This window comes from Ictidomys tridecemlineatus, chromosome 9, assembly GCF_052094955.1.
Source record: "Ictidomys tridecemlineatus isolate mIctTri1 chromosome 9, mIctTri1.hap1, whole genome shotgun sequence".
In the NCBI taxonomy this organism is placed as follows: domain Eukaryota; kingdom Metazoa; phylum Chordata; class Mammalia; order Rodentia; family Sciuridae; genus Ictidomys; species Ictidomys tridecemlineatus.
The window spans coordinates 100042376-100059660 of record NC_135485.1 but is presented as its reverse complement, the minus strand read 5'-3'; the positions used below and the strand labels follow the sequence as shown (position 1 = coordinate 100059660).

Sequence of the window (17285 nt, the reverse complement as noted above, 5' to 3'; positions counted from 1 at the left end):
GGGATTTCAGAGATTAGTGTCACCAATAAGGACTTGAAAGATGCGGGGCTAGTGATTCCGATATTTCTATTCAAAGTACCTATTTGACGTGTGTAGAAGACAGATGGATCCTGGAGCATGATTATGGATTATTACTGTAAACTTAACCAAGGGATGACTCTAATTGCATCGCATCTACCAGATGTGGTTTTCTTTCTTGAGTAGATTAACACATCTGCTGGTACCATGTAGGCAGATACTGAACTGGAAAATGCCTCCATATCTGTGTGTAAGACACATTGGGAGCAGTTTGCTTTTGGCTGGCAAGAGCAGCAATGTGCCTTCCATCCCATCTCAAGCATATATCGTTTCTCTAGGTCAGTACTAGGCACACTTTAGTTTGTAGGAATCTTAATCTCCTTTCTCTTCCACAAGATATTACACTGGTCCATTACATTAATGACACTATGCTGACTAGAACTAGTGAGCAAGAAGTAGCATATTCTTGGTAAAATATTTGTGTGTCAAAGGGTGGGAAATACATCCAGCTAAAATCCATGGGACTTCTACCTCTGTGAAATTTCTAGGGATCCAGCAGTGTGGAACTTGTCAAGATAACCCTTCTAAGTGGATTTATTACATCTGGCCCCTCCTTCAGTTACAGAACAGGCAAATTACCCCCAGTAGGCCTCTTGGGATTTTGACAACAATAAATTCCTTATTTGGTTGTGTTAGTCTAGCCCATTTATTGAGCAACCTGGAAAAGCTGCTAATCTGAATGAGGCCCAGAACAACAGAAGACTCTGCCCTCTGTTCAGGATGCTATGCTACTGGATGATATGCCCAGCAGATCCAATCATGCTTGAAGTGTCCCTGGCAGACAGGGTACCTTTTTGGAAACCTTGCCAGGCTCATAAAGCGAATTGCAGCACACGCCTTGTAAGCAAGGCTCTGCCTTCATTTGCAGAGAGACAGCTCTTCACCTGTTGCTAGGACTTAACTAGAAACTGAACATGACCTTGGGTCACCAAATTGGTCACTATATGATCTGAACTGCCAATCATGAAATGGGTCAAGCGATAAACTGGGCATGCACGGCTGCTGTTCATCATCAGATGTAAGTGGTATATATGTGATATATATGTGATTGGGTCTGAGGAGGTCTTGAAGGCCTAAGTTACATGAAGAAGTGGCCTAAAGGCCTAGGGTTTCTACTCCTGCTATACTCCCTTCTCTCTCCCAGCTTGCACCTCTGGCCTCTTGGGTTGTACAATTAGTTGAAGAGAAGACTAGGGCCTGGATTGCAGATGGATTTGCATGATGTGGAGGCAACATAGAAACTGCAGCACTGGAGCACTACAGTGTCTTTAGGGAACACCCCAGGGGAACAGTGGTAAGGGGGATTTCTTCCAGTGGGCAGAACACAGGGCAGTGAACCGGGTTATGCCCTTTGCTTGGGAGGGGGAATGGCCAGATATATTTTTACTGACTCATGGGCTGTAGCCAATAGTTTGGATGGATGGTCAGGGACGTACACAGACCATGATTGGAAAGTTAATGACAAAGAAATGTTGGGATGAGCCTGGCGCGGTGGTGCACGCCTATAATCCCAGCTGCTTTGGAGACTGAGGCAGGAGGATCAAGAGTTCAAAGCCAGCCTCAGCAAAAGAGAGGTGCTAAGCAACTCCGTGAGACCCTGTCTCTAAATAAAATACAAAATAGGGCTGGGGATGTGGCTCAGTGGTACAATATACCTGAGTTCAATCCTAGGTAGACCCCAGCCCTCCCCCAAACAAATAAATCTTGGGATAGATGTGAAATATGAAGAAATGCATAGATTGTTCTCTGTTCACACTCAGTGGTACAGAGCTCTTAAAACTTTAAAATTCTCTGAGTGATAGGGATTTGGTACTTGACACCAGCTCCTGATTTGAAGCTCTTAACGTTTTTTGTATGTCCTCAGTGATAGGAGACTCTTTTTTTGTTCTAATGATGTGATTCTTGGTGGGCCTCTGGTTAGCCTCAGGCTAGGCGCTGGTTGCAAAGGGAAACAATGATGTAAGTAGAAGTTTGGAACTTTCAGCTTCAACCATGACCTCCAGGGAGGGGAGAAGGGCTGAAGATTGAGTTAATCACCAATGGCCAACCATGTAAACTGGTCCTGCCTATATAATGATGCCTCCATAAAAGACCCAGAGGACTGAGTTTGGAGGGCTAGTAGATAGCTGAGCATGTGGAGGTTCCTGGAGGGTAGCCTGCCCAGAGAGGGCACAGAAGCTGAGTCCTTTCCCACATACCTTCCCTATGTGTCTCTTATAGGTGGCTTTGATCCATACCCTTTAGGATAAACTATATGTAAATGTTTTCTTGAGTTCTGTGAGCTGCTCTAGTGAGTTAATTGAATCCAAGGAAGGGGTCATGGGAATTTACACCAGTTGGTCAGAAACGCAGGTCACAACTTCTGTTTGCAATTAGCTTCTGAAGTGGAGGACCAGGCAGTGGGACTGAGCTCTCAACCTTCAGGACTTATTACTGCAGGTAGGTAGTATCTCAAGGTAAGTAGTATCAGAATCGAAATGGGAGACATCCAGTTGGTGACCCCTTGCTTGGTTGTTGGTGGGATGAAAACACCATCCTTATATACTTTAGTGACCAGAGGTGACAAAAGTGTTGTGTGTTGTATTGAGAATACAGAATAGGAAGAGTGCTTTGGTTCCTCACCTGCCCCCACAATAGATCTTAGAACATGTGTTCGTGTCCTGTGTGAGGGTTTATTGAAAGGTGAACTCAGCAGAGGAGGACTTCAATAACCACACAGTTACTAATCAGCCTCTTTCTCCAATCACCCCTATCATCAACTAATAGGCCTATGAACAAAGTGGCCAGTTTGGAAGGGATGGAAGTTACGCATGAACTCAGTAGCCTGGATTCCACTCACCAAGGCTACAGCCACTGCTAAGTGCCCAGAATGCCAGCAGCAGAGATCAACACGGAGCCTCCACTATGTAACTATTTCCTGGGCTGATCAGTTAGCTATCTGGTTGCAGATTGATTACAGAGGACCACTTCCATCATAGAATAGGCAGCATTTTGTCTTTATTGGAATAGACATTTACTCTGGATAAGGACTTATCCTCCCTGCATGTAATGCTTCTGCAAAACTACCACCCATGGACTTATAGCATGTCTTATCCACTGGCATTCCACACAGCATGGTTTCTGACCAAGGAACTTACTTTATAAAGTCTGGCAGGAGGCTCATGCTCATGTACTTAACTCTTCTTACCATATTTCCTACTAAGCTAAAACACTTGGCTTGATGTAAAAGCCTTCCGAAAATTCGTTTTAGCACCAACTAGGTGACAATACCTCGATGGGCTGAGGCAAAGTTCTCCTGAAAGCTGTGAATGCTCTAAATCGGCATCCAATACATAGTATAGTTTCTCTAATAGTAAGGATTCACAAATTCAAGAATCAAAAAGTGGAAATGGAGTAGTACCATCATTACCCTTAATGACTTACTAGAAAAAATTTTTGCTTCCTGTTGCCAAGACTTGGTGCTCGGCTGTTCTAGAGGGCTCATTCCTGAGGAATGGTTCCACCAGGTGACATAAAAATTCCATTGAGCTGGAAGTTAAGACTGCAACCCAGCCATTTTAGGATACTCATGTCTTTAACTCAATAGGCTAAGAAGGGAGTTGAGATGTGGGTTGGGATAATTGATCCAGACTTCCATAGGGAATCGAACTGCTCTACTACGATGAAGTTAAGAGCGACTATTCCTCAAGTGCAGCTCTTTTAGGATGTGTCTTAGTGTTACCATACCCTGTGATTAAGATGGTAAACAACAACCCAATCCAGGCATGATTATGAAAGGCCCAGACTAAAAAATGGTTTGGATCACCCTGTTAGGTAAAGATTCATGGGGCTTGCTGAAGGTAAAGAATATATATATAATGTGTAGTAGAGGGTAATTATAAATACTAGCTAGCTGACTAGATATAGAAAAATGGCTTTAACTGCTCTTTCATCTCTATTTTGTAGAGCATGCTTACATGTATATACGCATCTATTAAGCAAATCTTTTTTCCCCTCTAACTCCTTTATCATGTGACATAAGATGTATTGAGTTTACATCAGTATTTAAGTGTTGTTAATTTTACAATATAGACTTTAAATTATGACCTATCTGGAGAAAGCAAGCAGGGAAAAGAGGAGTTCTCTCTCTGCTGGAGTTGTGACATCATCTTCTCCTGCCTTTGGGTAGCAGAACTCCAGATCCTCCAGCCTTTGGACTTCACACTGGTTTTCTGGCCTTTGGCCTCAGACAGAGGGCTACACCACTGATTTCCCTGCTCTGGCTTTTAAACCTGGACTGAGCCACCCTACCAGCTTTTTAGATGGCTTATTGTAGGACTTCTCAGCCTCCATTATTATGTGAGCTAGCATTTCTAGTAAATCTTCTCCCCTCTTTCTCCTTGGAGCACTCTAATACAATGTTTCTTTTGTATAATATATTTTTTTTCTTCTCTGGTCTGACTTTACTTTTCAGACCATTTTAATGTCATCTGACTACATGACTGCTTTTTTAACACTCTTAAAGTTTTCCAATTCTGTTTTTCATCATTGTTGATTCACAATCACTCATCAGGATATTGAAACTTATACTGAAAGAATCAAACAATATTCTGAAGGAGACATCAGCAAGATTGTGGAGTAGGAAGCCCCAGCCCTTGTTCCCCAGAGTTAACAATATACAGACTAAAATCCCCTTATGAGAACTTGGGAAACCAGTTAAGAAGCTGTAGTACCCCAGGTTGAGTGCAAAACAGAGAAGGTCTGCAATGAAATGGGTAAGAATGGTTCCACTTTACCTGTGATTGCTCCTCCCAAGTCATCATAACTCAGCACCTACCTGCAACTTCACCCTGGGCAGGGAGAGTGGAATGTGTCTAATATTCTGGTTACTCAGGGGCTGGTTTCTGGCTCCTGACTTGGAGTGCTGACAGTAACATAGGTTCGAAATCTGGTGGCTGACAGAAAGCAAGAAAGAGGGGGTGGCTTTCTGTGGCACCAGAGGACCTGAGAGCTGCAGAAGTCTGCACAGCTCAGCACAATAACAATTAGGAGAAACTGCCTAACTTGAAGCTTCATTTTGGGAATGGAGGGATAAAAGTGGAGTATGTATCTATGTAGATCTCCAGAAAGCTGCTTGTTGAGGGATTTGTATCTGTCTTGTATAATGTGGAGTTCTTATGGGGAATGTCATAGTTTGGACCCCTGGAAACTCTGGTTCCCCCTTTGTTCTCAAGGGAGAACAAAGGAGAGTCGGTGACTAGCTACTACAGCAAGAGAACCTGCAGTACTGAACAGAGACATCAGGGAGGACCAGAGTTTTAAACTCCTGAAAAATAAAATTTCAAACCTTTCTATATGAGAAATTACAAGCATAAACCCATAGAAGTTGATACAACAAGGCCCCCAGAACTCCTATTTACACTGATTAGTTAAGATTTCCTGTCAAAATCAATTCACAAAGACAGAGAGGTGGCTGGTTTTTCTTTCTTTCTCTTTTTTTTAAAATTTAAAATATTTCATTTTGTTTAGTTTGAGATGGGGTCTTAATGTTGTTTGGGCTTGCCTCAAATTCCTGGACTTGAGTAATACTCCTGCCTTAATCCAGTTTCCTAGGACTATAGCATGTGCCACCTCACCTGGTTCATGGTTTTTAATGCACAAATCTCAGAGGGAAGGAAAAAAAAAAAGGTACATGAAGAAACAGAAACATGGCCCAAAGGGCAAACATAAATCCCCAAAGAAATGGCATCTATGAATTACCTAACAAAGAATTCAAAACAATCACCTTAAAGACATTCAGTGATCTATAAGGGAAAATGTACAATTAAATTAGGAAAACAGTGCATGAAAAAAACAAGATTATCAACAAAAAGAAACTATAAAAAAGCAACCCTGAAACTGAAGAATATATCACTAAATTGAACAATTCACTAGGGGAGTTCAACACCAAACTTGAGCAAGTAGAAGATTCAGAAAGCTTGAAGATAATCCTAAGGGACTGTGGAACATCATAAAGAGGTCCAATACACAGACACACATCTTCTCCAAAAGAAGAAGAAATAAGAGAGCTTATTTGAGGAAAGTATGATCAAACCCCCCAAATTCAGGAGTTAAACAACAGTCTCCTAAACTGGATAGCTGACTATATTTTTAAAGGATTTAAATTTATCCACTACTTAAAGTTATTTTTGTTCAGTGAAGAAATAAGCATGAAAAATATTTAACCTGGGTGCAGTGGAATACATTTATAATCCCAATGACTCAGGAGGTGGAGGCAGGAAAATCAAGAGTTCAAGGACAACTCAGTGAGACCCTGTCTCAAAAAATAAAAAGGGCTGGGGATAAAGCTCAGTGGTAGAGTGCTTTCCTAGTATGTGTGAGGCCCTGAATTCAATCTCCAATACTGGGTAGGGGTGGGAAGGGTAGGAGGAGAATCAAACCTGCTGCTCTGTTTTATATGGGTAACGTCTGAGGAGAAAAGGTTATAAAAAGGGACAATTTCCCCTTAACCCTAATAAATTCCTATGACAATATATTAAAAAAAATTTTTTTTGTAGTTGTAGATGGACATCATGCCTTCATTTTATTTATTTTTTTATGTGGTGCTAAGGATCAAACCCAGTGCCTCACACATGCTAGGCAAGTATTCTGCCACTGAGCTCCTCTATGTTAAGGGAAAATCACATTAACTCTGTCCTATAACCCTAGGAAGTTGCTATTTTAAGTGGTTTTTCAAAATCATGATATAAAATATTGGATATTCTTTAAAAACATAAAGTATGGACCCTAGAAAAATAAATCCACATACAAACGTTTGCCTAAAATTTCAGAAGTTTTACAGCTTGTTTAAAACCCATCCATATATGCCTAATATATCTGTGGGAACCTCAGGTTCACACAACTTGAGTACTGTTTCCTCATGCCTAAATTGAAGAGGTAGGATAAATGATCTATGAAGTTCTTCCACTGAAGTGCAATGAAGAACAAAATCTAATAATATTCTAACCTATTTGGAATACTTGCATGGGGAATGGGATGAGTTGGTTAACAGAAAAGTCAGAAAGAAGTTTTGTAGTTATTAAAGCATAAGGAAGATTATGACCACAAGTTAAGAGGAAAGAGCTTCTGCTATCCTTTAAGAATTTAAGAAAATATGTGTATAATTTCATAGCAAAATCCTGAAAGACAGCACGAAGAGAGAATCTCACTAAGAAATCTTTAATAGTACACGGAGTTGTGATTCAGAAATACTAATTAAACATTTAATGAATGTTCAAGGTATTAGATAAAAAAGTTTATAATTTTTAATAAATGTAAATAATTTATAATTTTTAACAAAAGTAAATAATTTTTAATAAAGTCAAAAGTGAATAAGTTTACATTAATAAAAACATACAATTTATGAGAAGAAATTTCCTTCAATAATTTTATTCTTTGCAATATATATAAATAAATAATACAATTAAACTTTTTAAAAAAGTGTTACCACATGCAAGAAGAAGGTATAGCTGTCATTATTCTAAATTATTGGAATAAATTAATTTGTTGTTCCTTTATTTTCTAATTCTAGTGGCAAAGTGAAAAATAAATTGAAGTTAAGTTGGATTGTGACATCACTGCCATGAATAGACACACATAGTAAGAGCATCATTTCCAAACATGGAATGCAAGGCCTCCAGAAAAGTGACAGAGGGGAGCCTACTGAGTTTTGCACTCGGGTGCATCTTTTCCGGAGGTGTACCAAGGACCTGGCTTAGGATCCACACATTCTGCTCCTATGGTTTGTTCCTCTGACAAAGAAAATAAAAGCCAAAATTAATCCTGTTAAAGAGATATCAGTTATCTGTGATCTATCATGGTACAAAAATACTAAATAGAAAATTCTAAAAATAAAAAATTCAGAACTTTTAAATAGCATGCCACATTGAGTGGTGATGAAATTCATTGTTCCACTCCATCCCACCCTGGTGTATCCATGCTGTATGCATGTTCTACCACACTCCAGTCACCTGGCAGCCATCTCAGTTACCAGATGGACTGTAGCAGTATTGCAGTGTCTGTGTTCAAGTAACCCTTATTTTACTTAACAATGGCCCTCAATTGCTTAAAATATTTCAAAGACTACTTCCACCTACTCTCAGGGTAACTAAAAATTCCTTTATGTAATTTATGGAAGTCCTGCACATCTGACTTACCTCTTTCTCTCTTTGGCCTGGCTTTATCCACATGATTGCTAGCCTGTTCAGTGGTGACACCACATTTCTCTACCCCTGGTCCTGGTCTCTCCTACACTGAGGCTGTCACTGTTTCATCTGCCTGAAATTTCTTTCCCTCCCCCACTTTGTTAAGCTAATTCACATTAGTCTTTTATATCTCAGTTCCCTTCCTGGAGGAAGACTTCCTCAATATTCCTAAACAACAATAACAACAAAAGTACCTATTATATGTCTCATAGACTTTTATATTTCTAAAACTTTACTTAAAAAATATAATTTTCCCCTGATTTATGATTGAGTTACATCCTAATAAGCGCATTTTAAGTAGAGATATCTGAAATAAAAAATGCATTTAATACCTTCATCTATAGAATGTCATAGCTTACTTATCTAACCTACCTTAAATATGCTCAGACCAATGACATTAGCCTACAGCTAGACAAAACAATATAACACAAAGCCTACTGGTGAATACTGAATACCCTGTGTAATTTTTTGGAATACTGTCCAAAACTGAAAATCATAATACTTACATGGGTATGCTTTCACACCACTGCAAAGTCAAAAGATCCTGTGGTTAACATAGTAGGGAAATACTGTACTACCCATACTATGATACATACTGTAGTAATATATTAGGGAAACATCTGTACTTGCTTATTGTCTGGTTTATTTATCAATGTATCACTAGAGTGGGGGTTCAAAAGATTTTTCTCATTAAATGAATAAGTATATATCGTAATCCATCATGTGGCTTGTGTAAAATGAACATGTCAATGAAATGACAGGCCCACTGAATTGACTTGAAAGCCTTTTTAGTAGCAGTTTTGTTTATAGGGTAGTTTCTTTATGTCCTTGATTTGTTGCTTGTCTGTCTTTGGAGAAAACTGTAGAGGCAGAATAAAGACTTCAGTTGGTGTAAGAGTGACTACATGTCACTGTGCTTTGGAGAAAAACTGACTTTCTTACAGAGGGTCAGCAGACAAAGTCTGTGCACTGTAGCTTGCTTAACCAAATTTCTTATCTAAACTTGACATTTGGGGCCAAATATTAAAAGACAAGTTCCAAATGTTATCCCCTGGCTTCCAATTAACCTTTATATTTACTTACCTGGGCAAAGGCCGAGACTTGAGTTATCAAAATAACGAACTGGACGAGGTGCTGGTAAAGACTTGGATCGGTTATCAAAAAACCAAGATTTTGGCGATTCCTTTGGTACTGGATTTTGTACATTTTGTTCCTTGTATTGAGATGGTATATTTTGTATCTTTTTAGAATCTGTTTCAGTCACTTTGGGAGATTTTGGAGAATTCTCACAAGTTACTTCTTTGCAAACCTCTCTTTTAAGGGTTCTTTCCTTCCAAGTTTTGACCTCATTGGAAAGATGCTGATTATTGCTTAAGTGTAGGTAAGAAAAATACATAAATAAATAAAAAGGAAGTTTGCTAGACTGTTCAGTTCTTAAAACATATCCACATAAAAAAAAATCGATAAAAAACTGTGGTGAAATATACTTAACATAAAATTTACCATTTTACCACATTAATATTTTAATTTCAATCTAATGCTTTTTGTTTGGACTATTTCCACAGTTCAAAAAGTGAAATGGGTCTATATAAATTGAATAATTTCAGTAAAACTTTGTCATCATAGAGTTTAAAAATTTCAAGTATAATACTAGGTTTTCAAATTAACTGATATCATCTGGATTGGTTTGTCTATTGATATTTTGATGTAATAATTTAGTCTTTGATGTGATAAATTAGTCTTTCTGGACAGACAAATCTTGTTTGATGAAGCTTTATTTAAAAAATTACATTTCTTGGGGGAATCCAAGATGGCGAGCCAGAGGGAGGCAGCATTCTGGGTTGCTCTGTGACCCAGGTCTCACCGAGTGGGAATACTGCCTCTCTGAGAGTGATAGGGAACCCCTAAACAGCTGCTCTTGCACAGAAATCACCAGTGCTGTGCCTGCGCAGGGCTCTGGGGCTCAGTGTTGGAGCAGGACTCCAGGCTCCTGTCTCCCCCCACCCAAATACTAGCCCCGAAGCATTAGCCCACACAGAGCTCCCGAGTGTATTAGCAGGATCACTGCATCAGCACAGGTACAGAACTTCCAGATGCTGCTCCACACCAACACAGTACAATCAGTCACTACCCACCCATAGGAACTCTGCCGCCACTCCCCTGTAGACCCCATCTACCAATGTGAGACTCCCCAAGTCGTCTCCATCTTGTGACTGACTCTGAAGCTACTGCCATATTCCCCTATGCGGTAATCTACCTGCATCCAGGGACATCTCACGGGCTCTGAAGACAGCCAAAAGCCCCAAGGCTGCACGCCACAGAGCTCATCTCTGAACATATCACACACTATTGCCAGGCTTCCTCCACCCGACTAGGCCTGCCTCCAACTTGGGATACCTTCATCACTATGTTTGGTGGGGGCAGCTCCCAGATCGGAACTTCCGCTGACCAGGTACCCAGTTTCCAACTCCTGCCTCTTCCCAGTGGCCATTAACCCAGAACAGTAACTACCAAACATAAAACAGCTCTCAGTGGGATGGGTGTGCAGTGCGACCAGGGCACCGCCCAAGAGAGCCCCAGTGGGAGAGGTCCCTAGAAGGAGAAGGTAAGACAGTGTGGAGGCTAACAGAGAGACCAGGAACTGGGAAACCTTCAAGCAAGATAGGGAGATAGGACCAGGTGCTCAAGTCATAGGAGCGGAACCAAAAAGAGACCTTTGAAGTGCAGTCTCCCTACAGGGACTGGCGGGTGCCACACCTCACATCCAGGTAACCCTGTCCCAGAACCAGAATTCCCACCCTGGTTACCTTCACTATCATGAGGGTGGAGATACCATCTAACAACAAACCCACCTACTGAATGGAACGGGAAGCAGGAAAGAGACTCATCTCCAACCAAAACAATTAACAATCCTAGTTTCTTTCTTTGAGATTTAAAAAAAAATTTTTCATATTATTTATTTTTTTAAACTTTTTTTCTCTTTTTCTTCTCCTCCTCTATCCTCCTACCCTCCCATCCTCAACATATGTGAAAACAAGTACTTTGTATCAACTAGGATTTTGAGGACTGGAACGTCTGAATAGTATATTATACTGGTGTTGAATATGCCTTTTTTTCCTCCAATTTTTACTATTTTAATATCCTTTATTTTTCATAATACATATGTATTTGTTTTATGTACTCTACTGTCTTCCCACATACTTATCTATCCCAAACTACTTCCTATCTATTCTCCTGCTACTAACACTCTTCATTATTTCTCTTTCACACTTCCTAAGATATACTAACTCTATATTCTCACATCCTGCCTCCTCAGCATATCATCCTACACTTCATTCCCAGTTCATTGTACACTGTCAGAAACTGTAAACCCTTTTACAAACCTACTGATTACATTATAGATAATAATCAAATTCAACATTTCTGTACATTGTGACCAAACTGTATAGGTCTTAATAGCAATGAATTGTTTATAGGTGGTATATTGTTTATATTGGGATCTGTTAACACTGTCCTTCCCCACAAAGGAGATATATTGGAACACCATAAGCTTATAGGGTAAAAACAATAACACCCTGGACCCACAGAGCTGAAAAGAAAGATACACAAGCAAAAGGGAGAAAAGTGCCCCAAACAAATCAAGATATCACATTACTAGAATCATTAGCAGCCACAGCAGAAGAAATGACAGAGAAGGAGTTTAGGATGTACATGGTTACAATGGTCTGTGAATTAAAGGATGGTATAAGAGAGCAAATATGGACAGCAAAAGATCATTTCCACAAAGAGCTACATAAACAGATACAGGAAGCAAAAGATTACTTCAACAGGGAGATAGAGGTTCTAAAAAAACGAAAACAAAAACAAATCCTTGAAATGAAAGAAACAATAAACCAAATTAAAAGTTCAACAGAAAGCATCACCAACAGAGTAGACCACTTGGTAGACAGGACCTCAGACAATAAAGACAAAATATATAATCTTGAAAAAATGTAGACCACACAGTGAAAATGGTAAGAAACCATGAGCAGAACATTCAAGAAATATGGGATATCATAAAAAGACCAAATTTAAGAGTGGTTGGGATAGAGGAAAGCATAGAATTTCAAACCAAGGAATGAACAATCTATTCAATGAAATAAAATCAGAAAACTGAAGAATGAATTGGAAAACCAAATTCAAGAAGCTTACAGGACACCAAATCACAACAGATCCATACCAAGGCACATTATAATGAAAATGCCCAACTACAGAATAAGGAGAGAATATTAAAAGCCATGAGAGAAAGGAATCAGATTACATATAGGGGAAAACCAATTAGGGTAACTGCAGATTTTTCAACCCAGACTCTGAAAGCTAGAATATCCTGGAACAATGTATCTCAAGCTCTGAGATAATAGATGCAACCAAGAATTTTGTATTTAGCAAAATTAAGCTTTAGATTTGATGATGAAATAAAAACCTTCCATGATGAACAAAAGTTAAAAAAATTTACAGTTAGAAAACCAGCCCTACAGAACATCCTTGGTAAAATATTCCATGAAGAGGAAACGAAAAACAATGAAAATCATCAGAGGGAGGTAGTATCCTAAAGGAAAAACTAATCAGAGGAGAAACCAAGTGAAGTCAAATACCAAAAATAAGCAAAAGTGGCTAGGAATACAAATAATGTCTCAATAATAACTCTGAATGTTAATGGCCTAAACTCACCCATCAAAAAATGGATTTTTTTTAAAAAAAAGACCCAACAATATGCTGCCTCCAGGAGACTCATCTGATAGGAAAAGACATATACAGACTGAAGGTGAAAGGTTGGGAAAATCATACCACCCACATGGACTGCAGAAACAAGCAGGGGTTTCCATCCTCATATCAAATAAAGGAGACTTCAAGCTAAAGTTAATCAAAAGGAATAAAGAAGGACATTTCATACTGCTCAAGGTAACCATACACCAAGCCATAACAATCAAAACAATGTAGCATCTTTGATCATCAAATTCTTCTCAAGTTCAAGAGTCAAACTGACCACAACACAATAATCTTGGGTGACTTTAACACACATCTCTCTCACCACTGGATAGATCTTCCAAACAAAAGCTGAACAAAGAAACTATATAACTCAATAATACAATCAATAACTTAGACTTAACAGACATATATAGATCATTTCACCCTTTAACAAGTGAATACTCTTTTTTCTCAGCAGCACATGGATCCTTCTGTAAAATGGACCATATACTATACTATGACACAAAGCAACTCTTAGCAAATATAAAAAAGTAGAGATACTACCCTGCATTTTATCAGATCTTAATAAAATCAAATTAGAAATCAATGACCAATAAAAAATAAAAATTATTCCAATACCTGGCGACTAAATAATATGCTACTGAATAAACAATGGGTTGGAGAAGACATCAAGGAGGAGATTAAAAATTCTTAGAGGTAAATGAGAACACAGATACAATATATCGAAATCTCTGGGACACTATGAAGGCAGTACTAAGAGGAAAGTTCATTGCATGAAGCTCATTTCTTAAAAGAAAAAAAAGCCAACAAATAAATGACCTAACATTACATCTCAAAACCCTAAAAACAGAAGAACAAATCAACACCAAAAGCAGTAGAAGGCAAGAAATAACTAAAATCAGAGCTGAAATCAATGAAAATGAAACAAAAGAAACAAGTGAAAAAATTGACAAAACAAAAAGCTGGTTCTTTGAAAAAATAAATAAAATTGATAGACCTTTAGCTATGCTAATGAAGAGAAGGAGAGAGAAAACTCAAACTACTAATATACGTGATGAAAAGGTAGTATCACAATAGACACTACAGAAATACAGAAGATAATTAGAAATTATTTTGAAAACTTGTACTCCAATAAAATAGAAAATACCAAAGGCATGGACAAATTTCTTAAGTCATATGATTTGCCCAAATTGAATCAGGATTATATCCACAATTTAAATAGACCAATATCAAGCGATGAAATAGAAGAAACCATCAGAAGCCTAGTAACTAAGAAAAGCCCAAGACAGGATGGATACACAGCTGAGTTCTACAAGAAGAACTAAAACCAATACTCTTCAATTTATTTCACAAAATAGAAAAAGAGGGAGTACTTCCAAACTCATTCTATGAGGACAATCTCATCCTGATTCCAAAACTAGGCAAAGACACATCAAAAAAGGAAAACTTCAGACCAATCTCTCTAACGAACATAGATGCAAAAATTCTCAATAAAATTCTGGCAAATCAAGCACAAAACATATCAAAAAGATTGTGCACCATGATCAAATGAGATTCATCCCAGGGATGAAAGCTTGGTTCAACATACTGAAATCAATAAATGCAATTCATCACATAAATAGACTTAAAGAATCATATGTCCATCTCAATAGATGCAGAAAAGGCATTTGACAAAATCAGCACCCCTTTATGTTCAAAACGCTAGAAAAATGAGGGATACCAAGGACATTTCTCAACATCATAAAGGCTATCTATGCTAAGCCCCAGGTCAACATCATTCCAAGTGGAGAAAAAAGACCTTCTAAAAAGTAGAACAAGACAGGGATGCCCTCTCTCACCACTTCTATTAAACATAGTTCTTGAAACACTGGCCAGAGCAATTACACAGATGAAAGAAATTAGAGGGATACAAATAGGAAAAGAAGAACTCAAATTAGCACTATTTGCTGATGATATGATTCAATACCCAGAAGACCCTAAAAGTTCCACAAGAATACTTTTAGAACTAGTAAATGAATTCAGCAAAGTAGCAGGATATAAAATCAACACCCATAAATCAAAGGCATTTCTGTATATTAGTGACAAATCTTCTGAAAGGGAAGTGAGGAAAACTACCCCATTTACAATAGCCTAAAATAAAATAAAATACTTGGGAATCAATTTAACAAAAGAGGTGAAAGACCTATACAATGAAAACTACAGAACCCTAAAAAAAGAAATCAAAGAAGACCTTAGAAGATGGAAAGATCTACGCTGCTCTTGGATAGGCAGAATTAATATTATCAAAATGACTATACTACCAAAAGCACTATACAGATTTAATGCAATTCCACTAAAAATCACAATGGCATTCCTCATAGAAATAGAAAAAGCAGTCATAAAATTCATCTGGAAAAATAAAGAGACCCAGAATAGCTGAAGCAATCCTTAGCAGGAAGAGTGAAGCAGGTGGCATCACTATACCAGAACTTAAATCATACTATTGAGTGATAGTAACCAAAACGGTGGGTATTGGCACCAAAACAGACTAGTAGACCAATGGTACAGAATAGAGGATCCAGAGACTAACCCAGAAAATTAGAATTATCTTATATTAGACAAATGTGCCAAAAACATGCATCAGAGAAAAGATAGCTTCTTCAACAAATGATGCTGGGAAAACTGGATATCCATATGCAACAAAATGAAATCAAACCCCTACCTTTTCACCATGCATAAAACCCAATTTAAAGTGGATCAAGGACCTAGGAATTAAACCAGAAACCCTGTTCTAATAGAAGAAAAAATAGGCCCTAATCTTCATCATGTGGGATTAGGTCTCGACTAAAGGAAGACTTAATAAGACTCCTATAGCGGAAGAATTAAAATCAAGCATCAATAAATGGGATGATTTCAGACTAAAAAAATTTTTCTCAGCAGAAGAAACAATCAGTGAGGTAAATAGCCTACATCTTGGGAACAAATTTTTACCCCTTACACATCAGAAACAGCAGTAATCTCCAGGATATAAAAAGAACACAAAAAACTAAACACCAGAAAACTAAATAACACAATCAATAAATGGGCCAAGGACCTGAACAGACACTTCTCAGAAGATGATATACAATAAACAAATATATGAAAAATGTTCATCATTTCTAACAATTGGAGAAATGCAAATCAAAACTACTCTTAAGATTTCATCTCACTCCAGTCAGAATGGCAGCTATTAAAAATACAAACAACAACAACAAAAAAGCACACTCATACATTTTGTGGGACTGCAAATTGGTGCAGCCATTATGGAAAGCAGTTTGGAGGTTCCTTGGAAAACTGTGAATGAAACCACCATTTGACCCAGCTACCCTACTCCTTGGTCTATACTCAAAGGACTTAAAAACAGCATACTACAGAGACATAGCCACATAAATGTTTATAGCAGCACAATTCACAATAGCTAAACTGTGGAACCAACCTAGATTCCCTTCAGTAGATGAATGGATAAATAAAATGTGGTATATATACACAATAGAATATTACTCAGCAATAAAAGAGAATATAGTCATGGCATTTGCAGGTAAATTAATGCAGTTGGAGAATATAATACTAAGTGAAGTTAGCCAATCCCCCAAAACCAAATATCAGATGTTTTCTCTGATATAAGGAGGCTGATTAATAGTAGGGTTGGGAGGGGGAGCATGGGAAGATTAGAAGAACTCTAGATAGGGCAAAGGGGTCGGAGGGGAAAGGAGAAGGCATGGGGGTAGAAATGAGGGTGTCATGAGATGGATATAATTACCCTAAGAACATGTATGAAGACATTAATGGTGTGAATATACTTTATATACAACCAGAGATATGAAAAATTATGATTTATATGTGCAATATGAATTACAATGCATTCTACTGTCATGTAACAAATTAGAATAAAAAATTTTTTTAAAATTACATTTGTTTCATCTGACCTAATTTCTGTTCATTTTTTAGATCTATTCTTAGAGTTTAAGTTTTTTATCACCACATTCTCTCTCCAACACCTAGATTTGCTCTTTCATAATGACCTTTTACACTTGTTAGCTTTGTTTATAAAGTAAAAGTAAATAGGCTATGGTAACAGACTTAAAGGGTTCTCTGTTGAGTATAGCTTCATTGACTTGTGGTATATCTCTGCTGTCCCCTCAAAAGTCTTTGTTTACTTTCTTGACTTAGTTAAAAACAGGTTAGTTGATGAAAACATCTGGGTTGGTGGTAGTATAT

At 38.0% G+C, this 17285-nt stretch overlaps 1 protein-coding gene across 3 annotated transcripts in view; it reads right to left on the bottom strand.

Annotated features, from left to right (window-relative positions):
* Positions 1-7460: 7460 nt before the first annotated feature.
* Positions 7461-17285, bottom strand: part of Cenpe (centromere protein E) — an 81556-nt gene continuing 71731 nt past the window's right edge. For all 3 annotated transcript variants that reach the window (XM_078021857.1, XM_078021858.1, XM_078021859.1), the window contains exons 48-49: positions 9384-9670; positions 7461-7847 (exon numbers count right to left, since the gene is read on the bottom strand). In XM_078021857.1, coding sequence (XP_077877983.1) covers positions 7756-7847; positions 9384-9670 — 379 coding nt within the window. In that variant the 3' untranslated portion in view covers positions 7461-7755. The remainder of the gene's footprint in view (positions 7848-9383; positions 9671-17285) is intronic.